Here is a 26398-nt window from a genome sequence, read left to right as displayed (position 1 = left end):
TTCAGTATGAGAAGAATGTTGATAGCACTGATGTTTTCAGCTGTTGCTAAGTAGTGTTTAGACTAAAGTCAAGGATTTTTCAGCTTCTCAAGCCCAGCTGGAGAGAAAGCTGGAGGGGCACAAGAACCTGGCACAGGACATAGCCAGGGCACCTGACCCAAACTGGCCAACAGGGTGTTCCATACCATGGGACGTCCCATCTAGTATAGGAACTGGGAAGTGGGGGCAGGGAATCGCCACTCAGGGACTAACTGGGTGTTGATCAGTGGGTGGTGAGCAATCGCACTGCGCATCATTTGTACATTCCAATCCTTTTATTACTACTGTTGTCATTTTATTAGTGTTATCATTATTAGTTTCTTCTTTTCTGTTCTATTAAACCGTTCTTATCCCAACCCATGAGTTTTACTTCTTTTTCCCAATTTTCTCCCCCATCCCACTGGATGGGGGGGGGAGTGAGTAAGCGGCTGCATGGTGCTTAGTTGCTGACTGGGGTTAAACCACGACACTGTCTTAATCCTCCAATACAGCAGTAAACTAGATAACACAGTTTTCAATCATCAAGCCAGCAGCCAGTTACTAAACAAGCTAAAAACTTTGTGAAATACATCTTTTCTGATGCCCATCATGATCATTAGTGAAAAAAAAAAGCTTTGTCTATGATGTTGCAGGATAAATTTTCAATTTCCTATTTCAACAACAAAACATGGTGACTTCATAATTATACTACACTGCTGAAAGATGCCTCTGGCCTGTTTAATGCCATGTGCTCTCACAACACCCACCTACAGCCTTTGCCCATGTTGGCTGGATTTTAAATCCTAACTGAAAAGTGACAATTCCAGATGAGTTCAAAGAGAGAGGAAGTCTCCCCTACAGAAAAAGAAATAATCACTTTAAGAGAATGTAGAAGCAAACTTCTAGAGGAGCCTGAACATTCAAGCCAAATTTGATTCTACTACCTGGATGGTGTTCCTGGGTTGACAAGTCTTATGCCTGGTCTGAAGAACATGTTTCAGAGTATAAACTTCTTAGTTTCTTTTACAAGCTGCTAGTCATACAAGCACACACAGAGTGTCATCCTTCAGCTAAGATCTGACACTGATGCGGAAGTCCAACATATACATAGGTATGAGAAAAATTTGGCCAGCAGAGATGTGCATTTCTTAATTTGGCTTAAAATGCCTCAATTTATTTTTATTCCAAAAAATCCTGGGTGATAGAATTAGCCTGTTCTGCAGATGGTTAAAAAGAGGCAGAGCTGGTGCCAGCTGCATCATTGCAGCCTGTATGACTGATTTCATACTTGATGGCTCTTTATTCTATGAGGTGATCCAAAACAGATAAGCTTAATGCAACTGGCCAAGTCTTCACAGTAAGAGGAAGAATCACGTTGGCTGGAACAAGAGGCAGATGGTAGTCTGCAACACATCTCTAGTTCTTCTTGCCTGAAGCACTCTCCGCATTCAAGCTACAGACAAATTCTTCTACAGATAAGAAAGAAGGAAGAGAGGGAGGCTATTATCTACAGGTGATGATCACTCGTAGGTTATGGCCAGTTTCTCCTTATTTTGATATCTCCTGATTTGCTAGTGTGTAAATCTAGAGCTGCTGGATGACATATATATTTGAATGTTAAACAGTATTTTGAGACTGTCACAACTGTGACAAAAATGAGCAGAACTCTGCATCTAAACCAATGGTTTGTAAAAGTTTCAAAAGGATGGTAGTAGGAGGGAAAAAATAAAGGTGGAGCTTGGAAAGTCTCCTAACATATCCCTTTTCTTGATAAAAGCTTGTCCTACATTTTCTTAAAAGAGCCCTCGAGTCTATTCAGTCTCCCTTGATGCAATGAAACTCACTAGTCCTCCTAGGTATAGCTTCTCCACAGATTCCTTCAGTAATACAGTGTTTAGAGAAAACACTAGAAGAGAAACATAACCCCAATTCCCTCATGATTTTTCTCATTGGTCAGAGTCTATAGACCTCTGATCATATTTCTCATTTCCACTGCATTCTATCCAACTGGCTTGTATTCCTCTGCATTATGGCAGCTGGATACTGTATTTCTGCAGAGACATCATTAGAGAACATTTACAATAACAGTTTCAGGCAGCTATACACCTAACAACAATTTCTTCTAATTCCTGCTTCCCAGCTTGCTTAGGAGAATACCTTCTAAGGTTTTAATGCCATCTTAAAAGCCAAGGTATCTATTTCCTATCCACTCTCCATAAAATCTGTTAACATATTACAGGAGTAAAGTAGAATGGTTTGACAGGATTTTTCTTGACTAACGGTGTTGCACATTTATCAACTCCTTAATATTTAAGTGGGTTTTTCCCCTTCAGGAACTGAGGTTAGGCTGGTCTATAACCACAACTCTCTAACTCTATTGTATAGCCACAACTTTTAGCCTTTTCCAGTCATCCAGAACCCGTCCCATCTTTCACAAGTTCTCAACTAAAAAATAAGAATCCCCCTGAAATTGGTTCAGCCTGCTCATTAAGCATCCTAGGGCAAACTCCAGCAGGACCACTGGATCTAACATTGATTCACTTAAATAAGCAGTTATTGTCCTGTTCCATCTTTAACTAAATTGAGTCCATTTGCTCCTTTTCTCTTTGTAATAAGTTTGCCCCATTTTCTCTTGTTCTTTCATTTTCAGCTTTCTTCCCCCACCCAACACTCCTTTAAATTCTCTTCACTACAAGATCAGCATGCAGGCTGAGACTTAAAGTGCAGCACAAGCCTTTTAGGCAGACAGCCTTCAATGAACAGACTTACAGGAGTTTGTTTGCCAGCATTCAAATAAGGGCAATGGTTTGCATTGGAATGCATGGGCTGAAATGAGGCATAGTAGTTTGTTTATGCCTACAGTTGGCTATAAGCCCAGGATAAGATTTTTAGGTCAGAGTAGGATGTTGTAAAGTAGGGGAGAATGCAGGGCACACCAGCAGTCTGACGTTACAAATTAGTTAGCAGTTCCTTACTAACAATGTGATCATTTCTCTTATCCTGTCAGAATAACCACTGCTAGAATGTAGGGTAGGTAGACAAGGTAGGTTTAGTGAACCCACATTAGATTGGTACATACCTGGTAGCCAAATCCAGATTCCAAGTGTTAACTCAGCTGTGTCTGCAGCTCTGCCGAGATAGGTCTCCTGCTTATATTGTTTTAAAATCTCCCAATGCCGCCACCACCACAAAGCTGTTACCTGGTATCGTCATCTAAACCTTTGTTGTGTGAAAGGCTGGTCACAGCTTAGCAAGCCACCTACCTGACAAGATCCATTCCAAGCAAGGCTTCAGATTCAGAAGCTGGTTCTCTGGTCACGATGGCTTCATTAGCTACACAGACTCCATGCTCATTAGCTCCCATTTCTGCCCCCCAAAGCCAGGAGGGCCTGCTCAGCACAACAGCATGAGTCTTCGGCACCTGCTCAATCTCAATATACGTGCACTGCAGAGAGAGCAGGAAGAGAAAAAGCAAAACAATTGCATGCACTTTATCTAATACTGTGACTGCAGTAACACAAGACTTCGATGTACAGACAGGATGCATGTTATTTAAAAAAAGTCCATGTTTTGTGTATGAGCGGGGAATTTTTTTAAACAACTTTTAACTCTCATGCTTTAACCTTTACAACTTTACATTGCAAAAGTCTGGGAAAATACATCTCTCTTGATAGTTGCGGGCTTCAAAGAGTCAAGCAGAACCCAAGTGCTAGAATAAGCGGAAAGCAGCAGTATACAGACTGTACTGTTGCAGTAAAGAAACACACATCATGTTTGTACATAGTAACAACATCGAACCATTCTACCATTTCAGCTAACCACAATCTCCAGTACTTTATTAAGTAATAGTGTAACAACGGTAACTGGATAAAGTACATTAGAAGGCTTCCCTCTCTCCCTTGCTGCCTTTCCTGCAGCTGCCCCCAGGACTGAGACTGCTGGTAGAAAGATTTTAAAACAAAACAAAAACAAAAAAAAACCACAAGCCTTGAAAAGGTTCAGTGGAATGCTTTGATAAACAGTCACAAGAAAAAAAAAAAGGCATTGCTTTTTGCTTAAAACTGATGTTTCTGCTATTTTAAATGGTCTACTGTAATCAGAGGTCTGTGGATATATTCTGACAAGTCAAAAATACAAAGGAAGGCTGCAGAGGTCATTGAAACTGCAAGGACCAAAGAAACTATATGTTATCTTTCAAATATATTTACTGTTCCCTTGCTCGAGGACTTAAAAACAAGCACTGTTTTCCCAGACAGCATGGCAGAGAGCTTGATCCATCATTAGATCATTGGCTTGTACAAGCCATAGGAACAGGCTTTACATTTTTCTACTGAGGTCACATTAAGTTCTTCAAGGACCAAACTCCACAGACTTTTTTTTTTTTTTTTTTTTTTTTTTTTTTTTTGAGGAAACTAAAACTGTCTGTGGTATTTATGAGACAGTTCTCAGTGTCCAGCATTCCTGTCATAACATCTTCCTTGCAGGAAGTAATCTGCAACATTTTTCTGGAGGAACGTTTGGTCAGACATATCAAAGTGAGCAGGATGAGCAGAATGGACTTGTGGACTGAAAGTTGTTTGCCATGAAAATGCATGCTGTGTCTATATTAAAACCTAAAGCCAAAGGAATCAGTCCAAGATTATTAGCAGATTAGATTATTATTTTTTTCTAACCTATCTTTCCCCCTCTAAGCTTTACACAGCATGATCATCTTCAGCCTCCAGTCTTGAGCAATGATTTTTACAGTAATAGTCTAGCAAGCAATTAAAACATATAACAGACCATCTTTGATAAGAAATGGCAGTTTTAGAGGCCTTCACTCTGACCATGCAAGAACAACATAAGAAATGAGCTTGCGACCTTCATTAGAAATGGTGTGCAAGCAGGTCAAACTGCCATCTTTCTATAAAACAAGGCAAATTATACGTGAAATAAGAGGATGATTTCTCATGCAAGACACATGATTAAAAAAAAGGGGGGAGGTACGGGGAATTTTTTCATTCTAAGGAATTAAAAATAGAGTAGGGACATGCTTCCTCTTTCCTTTCTGCTGTGTGCTTAATTTTTATTTTTGGCTTAGGCAATAAGACCCTGGCAGGGACCTATCTGCTGTATTTGTTGAAGAAAATCCCTAATATTTGACTGAGCTGTTTGACCAAATTGCTTATATAGGAATCCACTACGATTTTGTGGAGGCAGATTCCTCATCTACTGAAGTGCAACAACATCTGGCACTGGCCAAGAGCTAAGATCCAAGTAATAGAAACACTTTACAGTTCACCCTTTGTTTCATTTTCTAAACAAACCATGCCAGAGCAGCTATTTCTTATCAAGACTCCCCCTTCTCCATTTGACCTGTCAGCAAGCAAATCTCATTTTTGACATTCTGTGCAAATTTTTTTCAGAGCTTTAGCTCAGTGCTGTTTGGATAAGCACTTAATGCATGCATGTGAGTGAACAGACAATAACTGAATTTCCTGGATGTGCAAAGGAGGAGCTGCAGCTGCAGGAAAAGGGGTTGGGCCAAGCACCTTCCCACATTACATGTGAAGACATGACCCAAGCAGCTATCAGGAGACAAGTCTGCAGCCAGACTGACATCAACCCCTGCACAGCACAAGTCTTGGCTCCCTACATCTCATAGGTGGTCAGCTAGCTGGAGCCATCTTGCAGAGCCATCCAGGACATGAACCTTCTCAACTCTGCAGCAGAAAGCAAAAACCTAGATGCAGTGTGGAGGAGACTTCAGCACTCCATAAACCCCCACTTGCACAGCATTCTCGGGCTGAATAGCCCTATTATACGAGCTTGCTTACACTGACACTTTGATTTTCTAGAAGGAATAACGATGAAAACACTCTGAAAAGCAACAGGCTAAAAAAATGCTGAACGTCTTTTCTCTGCAAAACATATTCTGGCTATCCTTGCTACCAATGCTTATTACTTGGGGCCTCATCCCGAAATCAAGCATTTCCAAAGCTGCTATTCATTATAAAGATTTTTTTGTCAATGGTAGCAGTTGAGAAAGGCGAAAGAGAAAATTGTTTGCCCCTACTTGAAGGATGCAGCGCATTCTGAAAAAAGTGCTTTTGTGCTTTGTAACTATGTAATCAGAGGCCAGAAAACATCCAGAGGCCTCTCTCCGCACCTCGGAATACAGCTGTCACCTTCTATATTGCTTCTTTACATTCCCCAACTGAATGGCAAGTGAACATGGACCATATTTTCATGTTGTTATTTTCAGCTTCCATAGAATAACTCATGTACATAGACAATGTTCAAGCTTTATTTATATAAATTGCCTTAGAAGACCTAAATAACAGAAAATCATTCCAATCTGATAGTAGCTGACAGGCCTTGTAAAACTACCATTGACTCAACTCTTGTTCAACAGTCCTTTGCCACGGTTATTGATGATGAAAAAGCCTTGATGAGATTTTACCTTCTCATTAGAATTATTTACTCCAGTAAGCAGAAAAGTAGGCACTCAATAGGACTGATGCATTAAGGAGGCATTTGGCTTATATTTGTTAATAATAGGTATGAGCTGCTCAAAAAACTAGGGTCCAGTTGTGACGATAGATTATTAATTTTTAATGTAAACCTCCCACTCTTCATAACTCCACCACCCACCCCCCACCCTTAAAATAACATCAGAAAACACTGTTCCAGATAAAAGAATACCTTCATGCAGGAAACAGAGGAACTGGGCTACCCACCTGTAGCCAAGACACATCCATTTTAAAGGTAGCTCAACTAAACGCAGTCACTGGATTTGCAGCATACCAAACCACTGCTACCTATTCCACAGAAATCAGAACATATGCTTATAACAGCTCAGACATGAAAGGAAATAGTGGGGGAAAGACAACAGTATCCACCAAAAAACCTCACTGGCCACTAGATCTCTAGAAAAGGGAGCTCAGATGACAAGATTTCAAAAGCAAGCACAAACCACAACCTCCCTGTCCCCTCTTCTACACCCTACCAATCTGGCAAATCCCTCCAGCACAACAGCATAGCAGCCTGTTCTACTGAGAACTGTGCCAAACTAGGCAATGACAAATAAAATAGACATAAGGTACTGCTGTGATTCTTCTTGCTACCAACCCTGTCTTTAAAATTCCTGAAGCATCCAGCCTCAGCATTTCCCAACACTAACATTTTTCTTTGAGTATGAATGCTAAAAACAGAAGAATACTGATACATTTGGTGGCAAAGGCTGTGAGTGAGTGGTGTCAGGCTCCATTGATTTGCTAGAACTCCAGCCTTGAAAGCAGCATAACTGGCATCATGCCCTGTGACAGTAAATTCCTATCAGGAAATATAAAAGTAAAGAACAGAGACTTCACATACAAGAGTTGCAGCCAATAACTTTAAAGAGAATTGAGCAGGCTGGAAACTAATCATGTTTCTTTTATTTCACTTATGGTATCAAGAAAAGAATCTTACCAAGGCAGTTCTAATATAGTACAAGGCACAAATGTACCTCCCACCCTAGCTAGGGCATGCAGATATGTTGGAGATATTCCAAAAACAGACATGACAGTCATAAGCACAAGAGATTTCTTCTTTCATTAATGAAAAGAAACTATTGTGCAGCTTCTACTGTACTCAGGCTGCAGAAGCCTGATTTCTAGCCCCATCAGTCAGGTCATTATGAAATATCAATGAAATCACATTGCCTTCAGCCCTGGATAACAAAGGCAATAGTCAGGGAATGTTTTAGAAAGAAATGATCTTTGAAGAAGGGCCATAAGACTCTAGATTACACAAAGAGATTCCCCCACACCACCCCCTCATCAGATCCAGGCTCTAACTTGGCATTAACCTTTGCTTAATTACTTCAAGCACTGCTGTACCATAGCATGTATTTGAAAATAGGCAAAATATCTGTACTATTGCGGTAACTCAAGAAGTTGCACCACAGCTGCTTTTAACCCCTTCCAAAAGGGGGACAGCAAAAATGTGATGAGGCAGTCTCACAGCCTGCTGCCTCTGTGGCCATCAAGACATCAAGACTGGCAGCCTGGTTGGAACTGCCTAGAGAGGTGATTCCACAGGTGACATGGGCTACCTGGGCCTTCCCATCGTGGTGAAGTGGGGGACTGGAAAGCTAGAACATGGTTGTTCAAGAAAGCCCCGCAGACTATCTCCTGTGTGTGATAAAATTTGTTTTACAGATAATTCTTCTGCTGCTTATTTACAGGAACAAACACAATAGAGCTCAAAGGAGCGGGAATAACCGTTCTCTGAAAAGAGAAATATGCAAGCAGTAGCACGCAATACAGAAGATGTGGCTAGCTGATGCTGCTACCACTGATTGCTTATGCACCAAGCAGCACTAGGTATACAGTGAAAGACACCTGGATGGCTTTACAACACCCATTAAGCTCAGCCATGAGATCTTCTCCTAGCACCACAACTGCTGTGCTGCAGTGGAGGGGACAGCCATACACCAGGATTAACCTAGCCTGGGTGCATCTCAAGTAGTCAGGCCTAGTTCTTAGCAGTCACATAGTCAAACCACAATGGTTAACAAAAGTCTCTCCAGTGGCAGGATGAATCCTCAGGTAGCTAGCTTTCAAAAACATACATTACTTGTATCCTCATGTGGTAGCCAGATATAAACAACAGCAGCATTTACTAAGTGCACAAGTACAGAACAAAACCAATTTCTGCCACAGTAGAGTGCCCCTTACTTCTTCATATTAAGAACAGGTTTTTCCTTTTTATGAAGGCCCTAGTACACTTTACATAAGCTTCTGTATTTGTGTATTGTTCCTATGTTTCTATTCGTTGCAACCAGTAACTGTAAAATTTGAATTTGTATGCCTCTGATGGCCAGCAATGTCCTTTACCTTGAAGACTAAGGATGATAGATTTTATTCTAGAAAAGAATTAGAGAAGCTAGAAAAAGCCAAACAGTTCCCTTGTTAAAAAGCAGAACTGCACACCCTCTGACCTACTCCAACATGCTTTATGAAGCCACCAAGGAGCCTCAGGCAGGTAAGCCACAGTATGGATATGTGCTCAACAAAATGAAATATAAAAATCTTTAAACAAATAAAATACCACAAAGTGCAGCAAGGTACCCAAGGCTGAGAACACTCCTCTGGAGACACTACATGTCAGAGCTGATTTAGCAGTCAAGAATTTACTTCTTGTTTTTTTAAGTTACAAATCTAGCAGTCTCCTGGGTGATGAGCAAAAGTAAAACTGAAATAGGGATGAAGCTTATTAATTTAATTTTTTTAAAACAGTAAGAAACAGATTTCAAAGAAGCCATAAAAAGCCCACAGAGATATCCTTGGAACTCTCAGATATCCTAGGACAGATTTCTTTGCTTGGCCACTTTGAAATACCTACTCACACATCTGTTTTGCCACAAATAAACAGTTTGGGTCAAGACAGGATGGTTGGCAGTTTTTTGCCCCACACAATTCCAGCACTCTCCCTTCTCTTCCTTTCTGTTCCAATTAAAAAAAAAAAAAAAATTAAAGATATTAAGAAAAAAATAGTTCAAGCTAACCAGTTTTGCTTTGATAGCAGTAGGGAGCAAAGAAGCAGCACTCCTACAGTAAAAACAGAGGCTTTGAGAGGGCAGAAACATCCAAGGGATTAAGGCTTCTATCTCTGAATTTCTGCCAGCTTGTGCATTGTGTTACAAGGCAAAGTCAAACACATTAGTTTAAAGGCCAGTGGCCTGCAATGGAGCAGAACAGAGAAAAAGCTCACATTAGCCAAGCAATAGACTCTGCTGTAGGCAGCAACCACTTTCTCTGTTTTATTAGTTGCTGTCTGTCTGCATAGGGCCTCTCCTCTACCTCTGTGTGAAGTCTGAAGGTTAGCTTAAACAAGGTGGCTTGAGGTAAGCCATCTGACTGCAGGCTGCTTACAGAGCCAATTATCAGGTCTCAGCTGAGAGGCAAGAAAAAGCAAGTTCCTAAACTATCTCTGAATTGTAAGCTTTTAGATTACAACCTTTTTTATCTACATAGAGTAAATTAAAAGCTTCATCATGGGTACGAACACTGCTGTGTTTCATCAAGGTTTCCTGCAAGTCAGCATCTACCCATGGAGGTATCATAGTGGGGGTGCCCAGGTTCAAGTTCACAGCTGCAGTAACTTGACTAAGTGTGGCACTGTCAATCTAATCTGGAGGTTTCCCAAAGAGCAAACCTCAGTAGATTCAGCTGATGCTTGGCTTCTGTTACCAGATTCTGAACATCTTACCCTAAGATGTAACGCAGATAACACAAACAGCTGGCAAAAGAGGGAATCAAAGTATACCAGAATTAAACTATGGCACTGGCATGATGCCTGGTGATTATGTTACAAATACCAGAATTAAGATGCCTACAGGAAATACAAAGCCAACTTTAATACAGTCAAAGTCTACTTTCCAAGCTTTATATCTATCTTACAACACCAGAGACCCCTCAGTTAGCTTCAGGTGAGTTTTTATGTTTGCAGTGCTCAGATGAATTCACAGCAAAAAAATCTTACTGCTTCTCTGAAAACTCAGAGAAAGGGGAGGTAGGAAGGTAGCCTTAAAAAAAAAACAAAAAAAACCCCAAAATCCCAAACTATAAAAATACCCCCAAAACCAACTGAGGCATAACTGTGCCATGAAGTTTTAGAAAATACAAAATTCTTCCTACCCCACAGAGGGCTGGCTTTAAGCCCAGAAGACTGTTTAATATCAATGTATTAGAAAAATTTTGCATATTCCACAATTTGATAGACTTTGTTGTAGACCATCCTTTCTATTTTTCTCCCTTCCACTCCTCCACAAGAAGTTGCATGACATTAAGATAAAAGAGCTTTTACAGATCTATACCGAAGCAAGCAACCATGACTATTTTCAAATCATGGATAAAAGTCAATTTAGAAGAAAAGGAGGTTGATCTAAAAGAAAGGAAAAAAAAATCCACCTGGAAAATTCAGCTAAGAAAAAGTCATCCACCCAAGACTTCTTCAGGGGAAAGAAAACCACAGCAAGCAGCACGTTACTAAACAATAAAATTCTGGTCAGTAAAATCTACCTTAAAAATAAGACAGAGGGGCTTGCATCTTAAAACTCTTACAACATGAATTCTCACTAACACATGAAAAATTCTTAAAATCCATGTGTGGGGAAAAATGAACGCAATTACTTTTAGTCGAAGAATTAAAAAAAGGACCCTATTTATGCTTAAGGAAGCAATATTTTACCTGCATGCACAAGTTTACTAGACTGACATTACAACAAGGAAGAGTGCTAATCAGCATCTGCCACTGCAAAATTGCAATGCAAGACAAGAACAAACTTTGGAGAAAGTTGTCACACACACACGCACACACACAGAACAGACCTTCATGAAAAGCCCCATTGTTCAGTGTCTTGGGAACCTGCTGACATGGAGGGAAGGAATTATGTTGATGAGTTAGCTGCAGGGTTACTTGTCTGGTAGACTGAGCCACAAAGATCAAGCTTAAAATGACTTGCAGTATTCACTGAATTCCCTTGTTTAAGGCCTTGCCACAAACTAGCTGATAGCTATATAGCATAGACTGCCGGATTCCTTTATGGCAATAATCTAGCTGAACTACTCTGCCATCTTTTGTTACATTGTGCATTATCACATTTGCAAACGTGAGCAGCACAGAACATCAATAGGATACAGACTTCCTGAGAGTGTCTTATAAAACAACCCATGTTGCTACTATGTTGAAAACTACCTCTTAACAGAAGTTCAGAATGTGAGCGACAGTCATGGAGAAGTAATCAAAATTTGATACACTTTGGATTACATTACCTGCAAAGAATAGAATATAATGAAAAGCAAGTCCACTACCATTGCCCAGTGAAGGTAAAGGATCATATATCTAACATAAGAAATCAATGTAAATGTACAATATGGAAGGGAGAGAAAAGCTGTTCATTTGGGGGAAAAAAGTGCTAGGATGGATGAGAGGGAAAATTTAGTCAGAGGCACAAAGGATTACTGCCTTAGAAAAACAGTAGCATGAAATTGGTCAATCACATTTTTCCATTTGCAAAATCTCATACATTTACTTTTCTCAGACATTTAATTTTATCAGACCTGTTTAGTTAGTTTTAGAAAATGCAAGGGAAGGAAAGCTATAGCAAAAAAAACCCCACCAAAAATAAACAAAAAATACCCAATGATAATTGAACTGTTGGCAGTTTTCATGGGTTTTAAAAAACAAAGTAATAATTCTGAATATGTCAACAGCTACATCTAGAAGCTCTGACACTCCTCTCCACTCCCCCTATTAGCTAATTACCTCTGACAGCTCAATAAGTTTGCTTAAAACTTGGATATAGTTTTGCATGCCTGCTACTTAAAAAACGTGAAGCAGCTGAATTCAAGCCCTTCCTTAAAGCTTTTCTTAACTTTTAGAGGTACCACTAACAGCACACAAGGAATTAACAGGCTTTGTGCAAACTCTGCTTATAGATAAGTATGCATTTGTCGTAAGGCAAGAATAGTCTTAGACACATATAACTCTCCCTATAACTGGAGAAATACATACATTTCAGCTAATTAGCAAAAACTGAACACCTTCTGATCTATCACAAAGAGTTAGCATGTTTGAAATTGCAATCTTCTTATTCACTAATGTCCTTAAGTTCATAAACCAGCAAAAATCTAGAATCAAATCTTGCAGCCTAAAACTTGGATTGTAGAGCTTTAATTGATTCAGTCAATCTTTCACAATTCCTACAGCAAAGGGGATTACTATGATACTTTTTTAAAGACCTTTGAAGTGGCCAGTTTTAAAAGAAAATTTAAAAAAGGGATTATTTCTAAAGAGAATTACTCTACAACATTGATATTTGCTAGACTTGTTTGAGTGAACGCACTCTCTTTCTGTCTCTGAAGGTGGAAAAAAAAAATCTTGAACTTTAAAGAAAAACTAACAACTAAAATCTATGTTTAGGTCTGTCCAAAGGAGAGCAGTTAAAGGACTGTGCAAAGCTACCAGACAGCCTTTAGACCCAATAAAACATTTAAAATCTGTATCTTGTGTTAACCAGCTTAGTCTACTCAAAATACACATGAGGCTTTTTTTTAAAAAAAAAAAAAAAAAACATTAACAATACTTAGTGCTGAGTGTGACAACAATGCAGAGATAAGTGATTGCTTGCACTACTCCCAGAGCAACTGAAGATGTTTTATTCTGTGCTGGGAGAAAACAGGAAGAATTTTGGTAAATGTCTGGAGTCTGTATATTTCTGTACACCACTGTACTTGCAAAACCTCAGGCTAGCTAATGAAGAATTATGCAGTAGCATAGACTAGCAGAGGCCAAAGTAACCATCTAATTAGGGCTTAAGCCCCTAAAAAAAAAAAAAAAGGTATTAGCTCACTCCAGTCCCTTGTCTAAAAGTGCATCCTCACCACATTGCAACAAACTTTACCTTCATTTAAAAAAAAAAAATCAACATTTGAAGGGGTACTATGCAAAGGGATTGTGCTCCCTGCTTCCAAAAGGACTAGAAAAGAGGCCAGTTTATGACTAAATTCTATAAAAGGCATTAAACTGGTTAATCATGGGGTGGGAGAGAGATCATAATAGATTATATATGGCTTAATTATACCCTTCAGTGAATTATGACAATCTCAAAAAGTAAGATATGGGGCAAAGAGACTGAAAGAATCAAGTACTCTAAGTTCTTGCAAAGTATTCTCCTTTAAGGATACAAACACTCCAGAGCAGCTTTTGGAAGTTCTTCTCCCACAATAACAGAAATTTTTTTCATATCCAGTTCTCTGAAGAGAAGCTTTAAAAAGACTGCTCTGAAGTTTTCTTCTTGTCTTATTGTCACACTTGTGTTCTCTATACTAGCTCAAGTCTAGAACTGTGCTACCAATACAACACTGCAATTAACAGCAGTTAGTGCTTTTGGACAGGGGGAGGAGATTTCTATATATCCAAGATTAAACCATTTAATAATGCATGAGTTGTACTAGATGTTGTCAGCAAACAGAATGAAGAGAACGTGAACTGTTAGAAAGAACAGCACCAAATCCTCTGAAATTTGGAAGTTGTCCCACTTGAAAGAGAATTAAAACTGGCACTGGCCTTAGGACCTCTTCTGGGGAAGTGACGATTATATCCATAAAGGACCTCTAGGGATGAGAGACGCCAGCCTGGTGCAGAACACCTAGTGTCCTCAGCTTTCTGCACAGCCACAGGGACAGCAGGAAGCTGAACACAGGGAACCTCACAGCTCCTGCTTTCCCAGTTGCCAGCCAGAGCAAGAACCTGTGGACTCTAAAAACTCCTGACAATGCAGATCAGGCTGTGTCCTTTGCTAAAATGGTTATCCACACCAATCCTTGTCTTTCATTTGGCTGCCTCAGTCTCTTCATTCCACCTTCACTTCACAGTTTTCCCCCTTCCTGTTGTCTTGTTCTATTTGTCCCCTTGCTTCACCCTTCCACATCGCTTATCCTTTCCTTTGTCCTGTCATTAAAAAGTGAGGTTGCAGTAACAGACTATAATTAAAATTACTTCCAGCAGGGTCCCTTTCAACCTGCATCAGTGTCCAGCTTCAGGACTCCACATCCTGCTTGGATTTGGAGAGAAGCCACAGCACTGAAAATTGACCATGATGCAGGTGCCTCAACTGCAGAACAGGTCATCAAAGCCAACTGTATGTACAAGAGTTATGTTTGGTTTACAAAGCTTATGCTCTTGTTTTCCTCCTCTCACATTCCCTCACCAGAGTGCAAGTTCTTTGAGGCAGAGATTTCTGGCTACCTGTTTTGCAACATGCCTAGCATAGTCAGGCCCCATTACAGCTGTCAGACAACCACCATGAATCAGAACAATTCAAATGGCAAGTGACAAACTTCGAAAATTTGCTTCTAGTTCCAGTTAGCCAGGACATTTTTCCCTTAAAAGGAAAAGGCAAGCGATAGGCTACACAGTCCAGGAATCAGAGAAGTGAACAATTCAGCCTGTCTGCTGGAGAAAGTACAGATCATGGATTTTTCCTCAATTGAACAAAAAAGTTACATTCTGAGTTTCACTTTCAGGACTTGCAAAAATCTTGTCTCTTCTCTACTCAAGAGAGGCTTGAGTGAAGGGAACAAGAACTCCACAATCTGACAAGAGAACAAGACAGCAATCATTTCTTCCAATAACAGTAATTTCTCACAGTTTGAATGTAACAGTTCACCCTTACCTCAACTTTGCTTCCTGGCTCATGAGCTGCAGCAGCAAAGTAGACCACCTCCTGTACTTCATCCCTAGGCCGTGCAGAGTTCTTTCCAAACACCACCAGCCCATCTTTAGAACATGGGGGAAAGGCTACAAAACAGTAACTTGGGGGAGCTGCAGCCATCCTGGAAAGGAAAGGAGGAATAAACAAACAAAACTAGTGTTTGCTGAATTCATAATTGCATGCATTAGAGAGAGAATCATTCAGTCTACTGCTACTTGTTGTAGCTAAGAGACAATACATTCCCTCTATCTGTCATTTGGTTGTCCAATGATAATGGAAGAACAGGACAGCTCAAAGGAAGCTTATCTTGATTTAGTAAAAAGAATTACAGTAATTTCAGACATTTTTCACCGAAGCCTTGTGAAGGCATAAAGGAGAGAAAAAAGGCAAGATAACTGTACCTTAATGACTCTACTTAGTCCCCACAGAAAGAGGATATTCTGCACCGGAGCTGTTTGGGAACATATGACCTAGATGTATTCTGCTGACTCAGACAAGTGCAGAGACACAGAATAATTTTAAATAATTTATTCTCTCTGCTTCCATGCAGTTTAATATTTCAAAAAAGAAAAGATGAAATATGTTTGAGGGATTCCTGAGGGAAGACAATGGTGTAACTAGAAACAGAACAACAATACAGCACAATTACATAAGAAACTGTCTGTCAATTTATCTAGATAGATCAGAGAGAGACTGAAGCACTAATTGCACTTTATTTTCACTGTGGTTTGTCTGCATTGCTGCTCTTACCTAAAGTTAACTGACTGCAGTTTAATTGTTTATGCAGGCTAATGTGAATATTCTTTAAAATGCTTACAGGATAGTACAGGTATTTTAAGATTTTAAGTGTTTGCAATGACAATATATTAATAAAAAAATGTCAACTGTTTCAGGACTATGACACTACTATAGCTGGTCTTGTGCACATTGCCATATCCCGCATTTTTTCCACTATTCAGGGAAACTTTTGGCACATATGCCTACAGAAGAAAAAGGTGGGGTGTTTACTGCTAAAATAGCAGTTAAACAGTTTACTGTTAAAATAGCACTCAACATAGATGTCTGAGATTTCTTCATCGATCTTACCATTGCATCAGAAAATTCCAGCCCCAAGATGAACAAATATATTTCTCTTCTCCCTCCATGATATCCTGAACAAGTAAAAATATCAGCACACATTTGGACTTCTTAGAAACAACAAATACAATCAAAAGTTTCCCCTTGAAGGCTGCCAATTTATTTGAAAGACAATGCTGGGGGTAAGGTTGTGTGCAAATCTGGGCTTGATCATTAACTTGGACATCTTTCAAACCATTCAAATGTGACTTTTTATTTTTCTAAAGCAGTACCATTTGAGCACACACTTCTCACAGCATAGCAGGCTTCCAATATTAAATCAAAGAAAGAATACCTTTTGGATAAAGGCTATAATCCATAAAGTGGTAATTGTGAAGAAAACACTTAAGAGTTTGTAGACTATGAACAGGTCATACAGGTGCTCAACCTTGCAAAAAAACTTCAAGACAAGATGTGTGTTAAAGGTGTCCTCTACCAACACAATGTGGGGTGATGAATTGTCTAGGGACCTCACACAACCTTTTAATTTAGGTGAGATTATATACAAGAATAATCAGCCAGCTGAGTTGAAAATGCATTGGGAAAAAAACAAACCCCTTTTTACAAGCAGAGTTTTGACCAGTGTGAAAGGACAAGGTACTATAAGCTGGAATGACTTCAACTGATAAAATACATCCAGCAGAGGACACCTACTTGCAGGCTTGCACATGTGCCACTAAGTTTCAGTACATTATTGGTTCTAGATGAGCGTCTTGCAGGTAGACATGAAGACAAAACCCCACTTTAATTGGTACTCTTATCACTTTCAAGTCATTAGAGCATTTGTGATTAAACTGAAATGCAACTTGTATAGCGTTGCCCAAGCTTCACCATTAATGAAACCATTTAGTATTTTGCTATGAATTATTCCAAATATATACATTTATTTCACTGTCTTGGTGATGACAATGTAACTACTTTCCAGCACCCTAAGAGTTCACATATACCTTCAGGTAAGTCAGCATTTAGTGCTCTAAATTTGTCTTCTGACGCCTTGCCAGACCAGCCAAAGTCTTGAATAACTTGCAGTCTTACTGTGGATCTCAGTATTCAAAAGAAATATTTTCTTTATTCTAAACACAAACTAAGTGGATCTATCTGAAATACATAAGGCAGCTGAAAGACATTAGACATCCAACAGCCTAGAAAGAAGGGTTAAAGTGATACACAGGACTAATTTTTATTACATTAAGTTCTTCAACTTAGATACCGAACATATTGCCAGGTAGGTCTAAAAAGATGAGAAGGAATGCTTCAGTACTGTGTTATTGAACAAATTGGAAGGTATGCAAGGCAGACTTCTACATACCTACAGACTGAGTAGGCAGGGGAAAGAATTAAAAACCTGTAGGTATCTAATGTTCAACAGACTCCTTGGAATAAAGCAGGCTCAATAGTATTTGTGAGGTTTTTGATTTTTTCCCTTAGGTGTACCAACAGTTACTGAACCGAAACCAAATTGCTATTTTGGTAACACTTTTTAAGTATGAAAGTATTAGTAAGCTACTCTATAACTAGCATTCACTTCGACACACAGTGTATTTCATACAGCGGGAGAATATAACAGTTAAACACTGCAAGCTGAATGTTACAACCTTATACTGAAAACACGATTGTCGTAAGAGTTGGCACTGGGATCTTAAATTCTGTTTCTAGAGAAGGAAGCTAGCTAGCAGTCTACTACAGTTTAAATCTACTCAGTTTGCTAGGTAGCAGTTTTTCCTAGAACCTCATTTGGTTCATTTTAAATGTGACAAGGATGGCAATTTCTCAGATACACCCACTACCTGTGTTTGTTCAGAACACTACTGAACTTCTTCTTCCTCCACCATGTAACTGAAGCAGTCTGTTAGCAGCTACCTATCTAAGCAGGACATTTCTAACTGCCTACTTAATTTTCCTTTTTTCTTATTCAACTTCAGGTTGTCCTCATTTTCATGCATTTGCCACCTCTTTGCTCTCTCACAAGGTACTATCCCGACTCAATACTAAACAAGCATCTTTCATCTACAGGAGGAACAGAATGCTCCTCCTTTACAGTACCTCTAATAAACCAGACTAACTCACAAAACCACATATTGTTAATCCCTACTCTTTTTTCACAGATTATTTGCTCCTCCAACAAAAGGCAATCCTGAAAACCTTAGAAAACACTAGGAATTACTGCAAACAAATCTCAAAGAACACCTTGTTGCCCATTCACATAATTCTTTACCACAGAGCATGTTAGCATACAAGCCTGACTCTCTCAACAGAGCATACCTCAGAGCTACATTTCAGTGTAGACAGAGGTAAACCTACGCTTTATATCAACAGGCCCTAGATTTGATTGCAGACCCTTACACTCATGGATGGGCCACTGCAAGTTAAGAGAAACAGGGAGCATACAGTCTATTATAGGCTGTATCCAAAACCATTCCACATATGAAAGCACTAGAAATAGACAGAGCTGTACATTATGCTATGCCACTACATAATAACTGCTGCAGTTTCAGGTAGTTAACAGGCATCACACTTGATTGACATAGAATCACAGCGGGCATAAAGGTTGGAAAACCACTTCTGAGCGACAGCCACAAGGTAATACACTCCAGTTGCTATCTTCTTATTTGATAAAAATATACTACAGCAGGGATGCAATATTGCACGTGGTCGTATTTTTTCCCCAGAGTCACCTGGTCACTATGGACTTCGCTTAGTTTGTGTTCACTATGAAGAAGTTTTGTTTAACAAGTTACCTTACTAATATCTTCTCTCATTGTAATAAATCTCATTTACAGACTGCCAAGCCAAATTAATTCTATGAACAAATCACCATTACTGTCAATGGTAAAACTGATGAGCTCATAAGTACTCTTGATGCAGAAAGAAAGGAGTAACATCCACTGGGCAATGTTTCACATTGTAATGTTTGGAGCCAGACAACAGGTACAACAATTATCAGGGCTTTATAAACATATCTGAACATCACTATACTCCTGAAATAGGGTGAACATGGAAGTGCTATTGCCTAGCACCACCTCAAGAAAACTAACCCATAAATCTTCACAGACAAAATACTAATCTTCAGGTTGAAAATAGGAAGAATGGGAACATTTCACTCTAGAGTATTTTCCATTTCACAGTATAAGGATCTTACAAATGCTAACATGTATTAAGAGGGGTCAAAAATTCTAAGTGGAACAACTTGCACTATTAGTGTCAAAATCTGTCAACAACTGGACTTCTAGAGTGGCCAACAAGGAATAAAATTGTTATTCTTTAAGTCTGTACATAAAGGTTGTGACATAATCTAATGAAAGCTTCATTTAGATGTCATTTTTCACTTATAAAAAAAGGAACAGACAAATAATGCTGTTATAGCAACAGACAAGGAGGACAGATTGCAGTATCCCATCCTCCCCTCACAAACACATGACTGTCAGAGACTGAAGCCACACTCCTAGGAGAATAGGGAAGGGCATAAATTATTCAGTGTATTTTGGAGCCTTCCCCCCAACCCAGGAAAATTGAAATAGCTATGTATCCACAACAAAGCACGCTGAGCTTAGCAAGTCAGAGTCCAAATTGGACAAAGGAAGACTTTCATACTAACTTGCTCAAGACTTTTTGGTTTTGTTTTTTTTGGGGGGTTGGTGGTTGTTTTTTTTTTTTTCTCTCAGAATAACAAACACTGTGTACTGCTTCTCTGAAAGCTGCAATTTGGTACTGAAATAATCTCTTACAAAGTTCAAGAATTTGACTGCTACAATAGAATTACTTCTCAGAAAAATAACTTTATCCTCTCATATCAAATAGATACCAACTCTTTTCAAGCCAAATAATTTTCCTTGTTTGCCAAAATACCCTGAAGGCATTAAGCATGAAGTAATTACTAGTTTTACAAAGTTACAAATTATGTGAAAACTGGCTTGCCAACAGTAGCTTTCATAGTTGCATGTCTTATTAAAAAAAATACTAAAAATAAAAATTCAATAGTATGAACTATTAGGTTTTAAAGCTCTTCTAATAACTTATTGTTCAAGTGATTCCAAAGCTTATTTCTAAAACAGTAAAACTGCCAACAGCAAGGTCTTCTCTCTGTCTTTTATTTCAATTGGAAAACAAAACAATAGGCTTATAATGAAAGTGCAGCACTCACTAAGAAGCAGTGGGCAATAAAAAGAATTAGTGTGAGAAAACAAGGTCAAAAAATTTAACTTGAAATTTAACTCATGCTTATTGAGATGAGCCAATATTTGGTCTTCACACTTTTTTAAGTGCTGCTAACTTAATGCCCTGCAACTTTATCTCAAGAAAAGCTAAAGATGCCCCTAAAGTCACATATAAAAACCCTTTGGTTTTAATACAACTTAGGTTAGCTGGGGTTTCTGAAATGTTAATTAAGATTTATTGTTAATGTAAATTAAGATTTACATCAAATGAAAAAATTCTGAAGTAGCTATTCCTACATGTAGATCTACTCCTTTCCTGACAAGGCACCATTTAGGACATGTTAAGTGATGCATAGGTACACAGTTCTGCCCTTAATACACTATGCAAAAGTTTTGTTTTCTACACCAATATAGACTCTTGCCTAGAAATTTACTAATACCCAGTCACAGTCATGTAGAGCAATACCAGACCAGTAAAAGATATTATGTGAGAAGTCAACTACTGCCATTACAGCTCCTCTGCACAAGAAATCAAAACAACGCTCAAGTAGATATTAAGAAAAGTTCAGTGAGATCAAGCAGCCAGCACTGACAATAGAAAAGCATTCACCTCATGTTACTATGAGTAGAATTTAACTGTAAAATTTGCCTTGTATTGATATGATTTGACTCACAAGCTGGCAAAAACTTGGCTTGATCAAGCGAAACCTTCACCTAGGAGTATAATTGCTGCATTCATTACTCAGCACAGCTACGCTAGGCAAGTCTTCCAGCACAGATGGAACCACGAACAATACAGTTTGCCTTCATTCAGCTTAGTGAGGTTGCATATATACATCACACAAAGTCATCTTTCAAAGATTTTCTAAGTTTGTCTTCAAGAGTTTTGTTGGCGTAACTGTTGAGCTTTCTGAAGCACAGACATAACCAAAGTGTTGTACAGGGTAAAGTCTAAACTTCTCCTAACCTCCAGTTTTTCAAGCACACCTGTGACTGTCCTAGATAACCCATTGTTAATGCTGGTGATAATCAACATCATGTTTTCTAGACAGTGCAGGTGTCCGCAAAAACAAGGATAGGAGGGTTAACACTGGGGCTGCATCTCAGACCTCCACAGCAGTTTTGTCAGAATACCAGTTTTACTGATCATATAGCCTAATTTTTCCACCCTCACTTCTAGTTTCTTCAAATTAATGCTGGTCTGGAACAGGTGCTTTAGATACCAGAAATACAGAGGCTGCTAAACATCTTGCTTTTAAGTTCTGAGTGCATTCTGGTGATGACAGTATTTTCTTTAACATTTATATTGCAAAAGAGATTTGAGCTGCTTTTAAAGTCCAGAGAACACATTAAACCTTTTACAAAGGCATACAACTTTTTTCTGTATTAAAGGATGACTTTTCCTCACTATATTTTGGGGTTTTAAAAAACAAAACCCCAGCTGTGCTAATACTTCTGAACTATTTCAGTAATGTTTAAAGATTTCAATAAATCTGTTTTCATGGCTACCAGAAAGGGTAAGTGACCTAATCTACAAGAAACATTTACAATGAAAAACTGACAGGCAGCATCTGAACAAGGATCCTCAGATTTGCATCAAGGCTGTCTCATTAGGAAGGGAAGGATATATCGGAGAGGCCACACATTATTTATTCTCAACTATTCTGTATTTTTAACAGTGTGGCAGGAGGAAAGGTCAGTTACAACTGTGAAAACTTTGTTCAGCGTTTAGTTGTTGGTTTTGAACCTCCATTTTAACTTTCAAATTAAGATGTTTCCTGAGCCTGAGACAAGCTTGTATTTCCATTTACAAATCAAGCCTAGTGTCTTACGCACAGAGACATGTGATCTCTGCATCCTGCAGAAAAGCAATGTTTCCAAAAACAGAAATGAAAAGCAAAATTCATTCAGCTGCAGGCACAAAACAAAGACAGCAAACTGAAAGGCACAATAAAAATATTGTTCTTATCTTAGGAAACACTGAAAGGTTATTTTTTTAATTGACAATTTGGACAATTTTAATGCATGACTTATCAGGAGAGAGGAAGGTTGCATTTATTAAGAAATTAGAAAGCAGAGACTGTTCCTGAACATAAAGTACAAAACCATGCCAGATCTCTGTGTCCCTCTGGTTTGGACATTTCATTATTTAGACCTTAGTCAAACTGTTTGACTCTTTCCTTACCACCAATGAATGATGATACCAATTTACCACTTGTAGGTGCCGTGCTCAACTTTGATTGTCCCTCTAACCTGTGTCTGAGAAGATCTCTAAGAGGAGTTACCAGCAGCTGAAACTAAGCAAGCCACGCTCAACTTTTCTCTCTCTTTTTTTTTTTTTTTTTTTTTTTTTTACATTAACTACATGCTGAAAATTTCTCAAGAATTTTCTCAAAATGAGCAACATCTCAAACTTCTAGTCAGAGATTTAGGATGGACATTTTCTCTAGTAAGTTTACTTTTATTTTTGAATTACAAGAAGTAGCAATTCCCTACAGAGGCATAAAATCAAGTTGCACTTCAAAGCTTTCCTAAGTAGTATGCCCTCTTCAGTCATTTAACTGAGCAAATGCATAATAGGCCTGGAAGGAACTGAAAATATTTTTCTTGCTGTATGTGGGAAAATTTGGAATATTCTTGGCAACAGCTGCCAGATTGCTTAAGACTGTCTAACAAATTAGACACTGGCCATCAAATGAGCATGGTAAAACTCTTCAGCATTTCAAGTCCTAACAAATGGTAGGATTTCAGCTGTTACAAAAGTTTACAGTCCCTTGCCCAACCAGTTCCATTTTAATTGTCTAATGCATGCTCAGCCAACCTTTCAAAGTAGGCATCTTTCAAAAGAAGATAGAATCTTATTTTTTGCCTCAAGTAATCTGAATTATGTTAATGAAAATGTAGTTCTATTTAAAAACAAATCAGGGTCAGTCATCCAGAAGACAACAGATTTCAGACTCATTTCCATCACAGGCTATGCATACAGGGAAAATTCATTATTTATACAGACTTTTCACTGAGAGGATGTCAATGCACTTAATTAAGTCTCCAAGCAGTCACAGAACTCTATTCCTTTTGTAGACTGCAGGCTGGAACAGCAGCTAAGGTCATATTTGTAACACTCTTCATTTCGTAGAGAAGCACCTGTTTTCCTGCTTCTGTCACTAGGGCAGAGACCCTTGCTAGGAGCTGCTGGCATCTAAAGCATCTTTGTACAACACACAACTTCATAATGAGAAGCTGCTAACCGCTGCATAATACTTAGCCATGTAGCTTTCTCTCTTTGTAAAGGGCCAGCATAACCCAGTTCTGCAGTTCAGTTAGGTCTTCATCACTGCACGGGTGAGACTGTCCACCTCCACACACAACTGGCTAATGCACACTGACTGGTAGTCATTTCAAATTAGCAACATTGTTATGTTAACAAGAGGTAAATTAAAAAGCATAGAAGTATCTTGTTGGAAGTCTCAGTTTAGTTTAAAATATAACCTAAAACAACAGCAAGTGTTGCAAAGCTAGCAACAGAGTTTGTAAATGTTAGGATGTAACACAACACAGAAACCAGCCATTTGGGTACCTTACAGAGAGGCTGGTATAGATAGCAATGCTGCGCAATTTCTCAATCTGCTGAATTTACAGAAAGAGAAGGCCAATACACTACAGGGACAACATCCAGCTTCACAACTCTTCAAGTCCATAATAAAGAAAGAAATTCTTACTAGAAGCTTCTAGCATAAACTAGCATACTTTTCCACACGCAAACTGCGTAAAGCATCCATGGTTGATGACTTTTGAAGGGAAGGGTGGAGAGCCAAACTCAGTACCCTTTACCAAAAATACCAAACTGAGCAAGAGTAAACAAATGGAGTTCAAGCCATGCCCTACTTTACCAGGGAAAAAAGTTACAAATGCCTTCCAAAAAAAAGAAGTTACCATAAAAATCTCAAAATCTAAGCATCAGAAATACTTTTCTGGGGAGGACAAAACCTACTCATATCAAGAAAGGATTTCCATCCACCACATTTGCCTCAATATAACACCTGTCTTTTTAGACTCTGTGTGTAAGCTCTGGGATCTAAACCACTTAGAACAGTTCACAGCACTATTGTTAACTTCAGTCTTGGATTCATCTCACATCAGCGGAAATTCTGTGTTCACAGAGATCAACTTCCTAAATTGAGGACTGAGGATTTGTTTTGAGATTTCTTTTTGTCTGGCTGGAAGGTTTGTGATAAATGTTATGAACAAGCCAGCATGCTTAGTGGTGCTTTAATTCCCCAACTCTAAAACAGTTTTTAGACCAATAGTTGAAATGGTAATAGTCTATAACCAAATGAGTCAGTCACTCCACTTTCCACAGGTTCATGTTTTTATTATCTTCTAAATTAATGAGGAAATTTAGCATATACAGTTTGCATCACAGAATTTGCCAAGTGTACTGCAGCACAACCACTTCTCTGGGATTATTAAAGTTTCATATCTTACAGGTATGGATGGCTTTCGCTTTCGAAGCGATAGATTTATACATATGTGGTGCACTGGTAGGATCAGGGCCCTAACAAAGCTGTCTTCTGCTTGAGATGCTGATTTAATATGATCCCCCCCACCCAATTATCAGTACTGGAGAAAATGTCTTTTTAAGGTAGGTTAGTCATAGCCTCTAGTATTATTATAGCAGCACAAACAGAGATCTCAGTTTTGTAGACTCTTGCAGGAAGGTATGTCTGCTCATCAGCCTGCTCAAGTGAATGAGACCATTGCATACCTACCCGAGCATTAACAGTATGCTTAGAAATGCACACGAAGGCATCTAGATTTCAAGGTGACTATATGAAAAGGCACCTTCAAAAAAAAAGAAAAAAAGGAAGAAAAAAAAAAAAAAGGCGGGGGGGACGACACGCAACCCACGCCGGGTCCGTAAAGAGCAGAAGGGAAAGCAGCAGCTAGTAGAGAGGGCAGCCAGGGCAGCCAGAGACCGGAGAGCCTTGCTTCAAGCCGGAAAGCAAGGGACAGCCGGGGACGGCGTTTGCCGACGGCAGCCTCAGACACCAAGTGCTCCCCCCGCCCCGGACCCACCACCCGCACCACCGGGGCCCAGCCCCCGCCGGGGCCGCCGCCCCCGCGGGCCGGGGGAGGCCTGCGGGGCAGCCATGTTACGCGGTGCCCGCAGCCCCCGCCCAGGGCGGCGCGGTGCCTCCCGCCGCCGCGGGAGCAGGTGCGCGGAGGCCCGAAGGACATCGCCGCCAGGGGACGGCGCCCGCACCGGCTCTGCGCCATCCTTCCCCGCCGGTCCCGTCCCCCACCACCGCCCGGCGCTGACGGGGCGAGCCCCGCCGGACAGGTCGCTGCCCGCAGACCCCGCACCCTCCCTCCTCGCCGAGCAGTAAGGCACCGGCCCGGCCCCGCCGCTCAGAGGAGGGAGGGGAAGGGGACGGGGAGATGCCGCCCTGCCCTGCAGCGCTACCGGCACCGTTACCGTACCTCAGCGCGCCTCACGCTCCGCACCGCTCCGCTCCGCTCCGCTCCCCTCAGCCTGGCGGCGGCAGCGGCGGCGGCCCCTGCTGGTGGGAGAAGGCGCGGCGCGCGGCCCCCTCCCCCCTGCGCGCGCAGCCGCCGCCGAACCGCTCCGCGCGGCGAGTCCCGGCCGGTGCTGCGGTCCGGCCCCGCGTGGGTCAGCGCAGCGCGGCTCGGCCGGTCCCCCGCGCCCCCCCCCCCGCCGGCGTCCCCTGGGCGGGGGTTGCTCCACGGCCACCGCAGGCCTCCGGGACCGCCCGTTGGGCGTTTCACCGCGGAGCTGGCCGGCTGCCCTGTTGGCACCAAGCCTTCCCTCAGAGCGCTTCCTGCCCTTGCCCGCGGTCTTCCCGAC

General features: G+C 40.2%; 1 protein-coding gene across 1 annotated transcript in view; it reads right to left on the bottom strand.

The window, feature by feature from the left end:
* SCRN1 (secernin 1) overlaps positions 1-26163 on the bottom strand; it is a 43229-nt gene extending 17066 nt beyond the window's left edge. The window contains exons 1-3 of the mRNA XM_049798737.1: positions 26014-26163; positions 15224-15383; positions 3282-3463 (exon numbers count right to left, since the gene is read on the bottom strand). Of these exons, the coding sequence (XP_049654694.1) occupies positions 3282-3463; positions 15224-15382 (341 nt within the window). The 5' untranslated portion in view covers position 15383; positions 26014-26163. The remainder of the gene's footprint in view (positions 1-3281; positions 3464-15223; positions 15384-26013) is intronic.
* Positions 26164-26398: the final 235 nt, after the last annotated feature.

Source organism: Accipiter gentilis, chromosome 4 (assembly GCF_929443795.1).
Source record: "Accipiter gentilis chromosome 4, bAccGen1.1, whole genome shotgun sequence".
Taxonomy (NCBI): domain Eukaryota; kingdom Metazoa; phylum Chordata; class Aves; order Accipitriformes; family Accipitridae; genus Astur; species Astur gentilis.
This window is presented reverse-complemented; position numbering and strand designations above follow the sequence as displayed.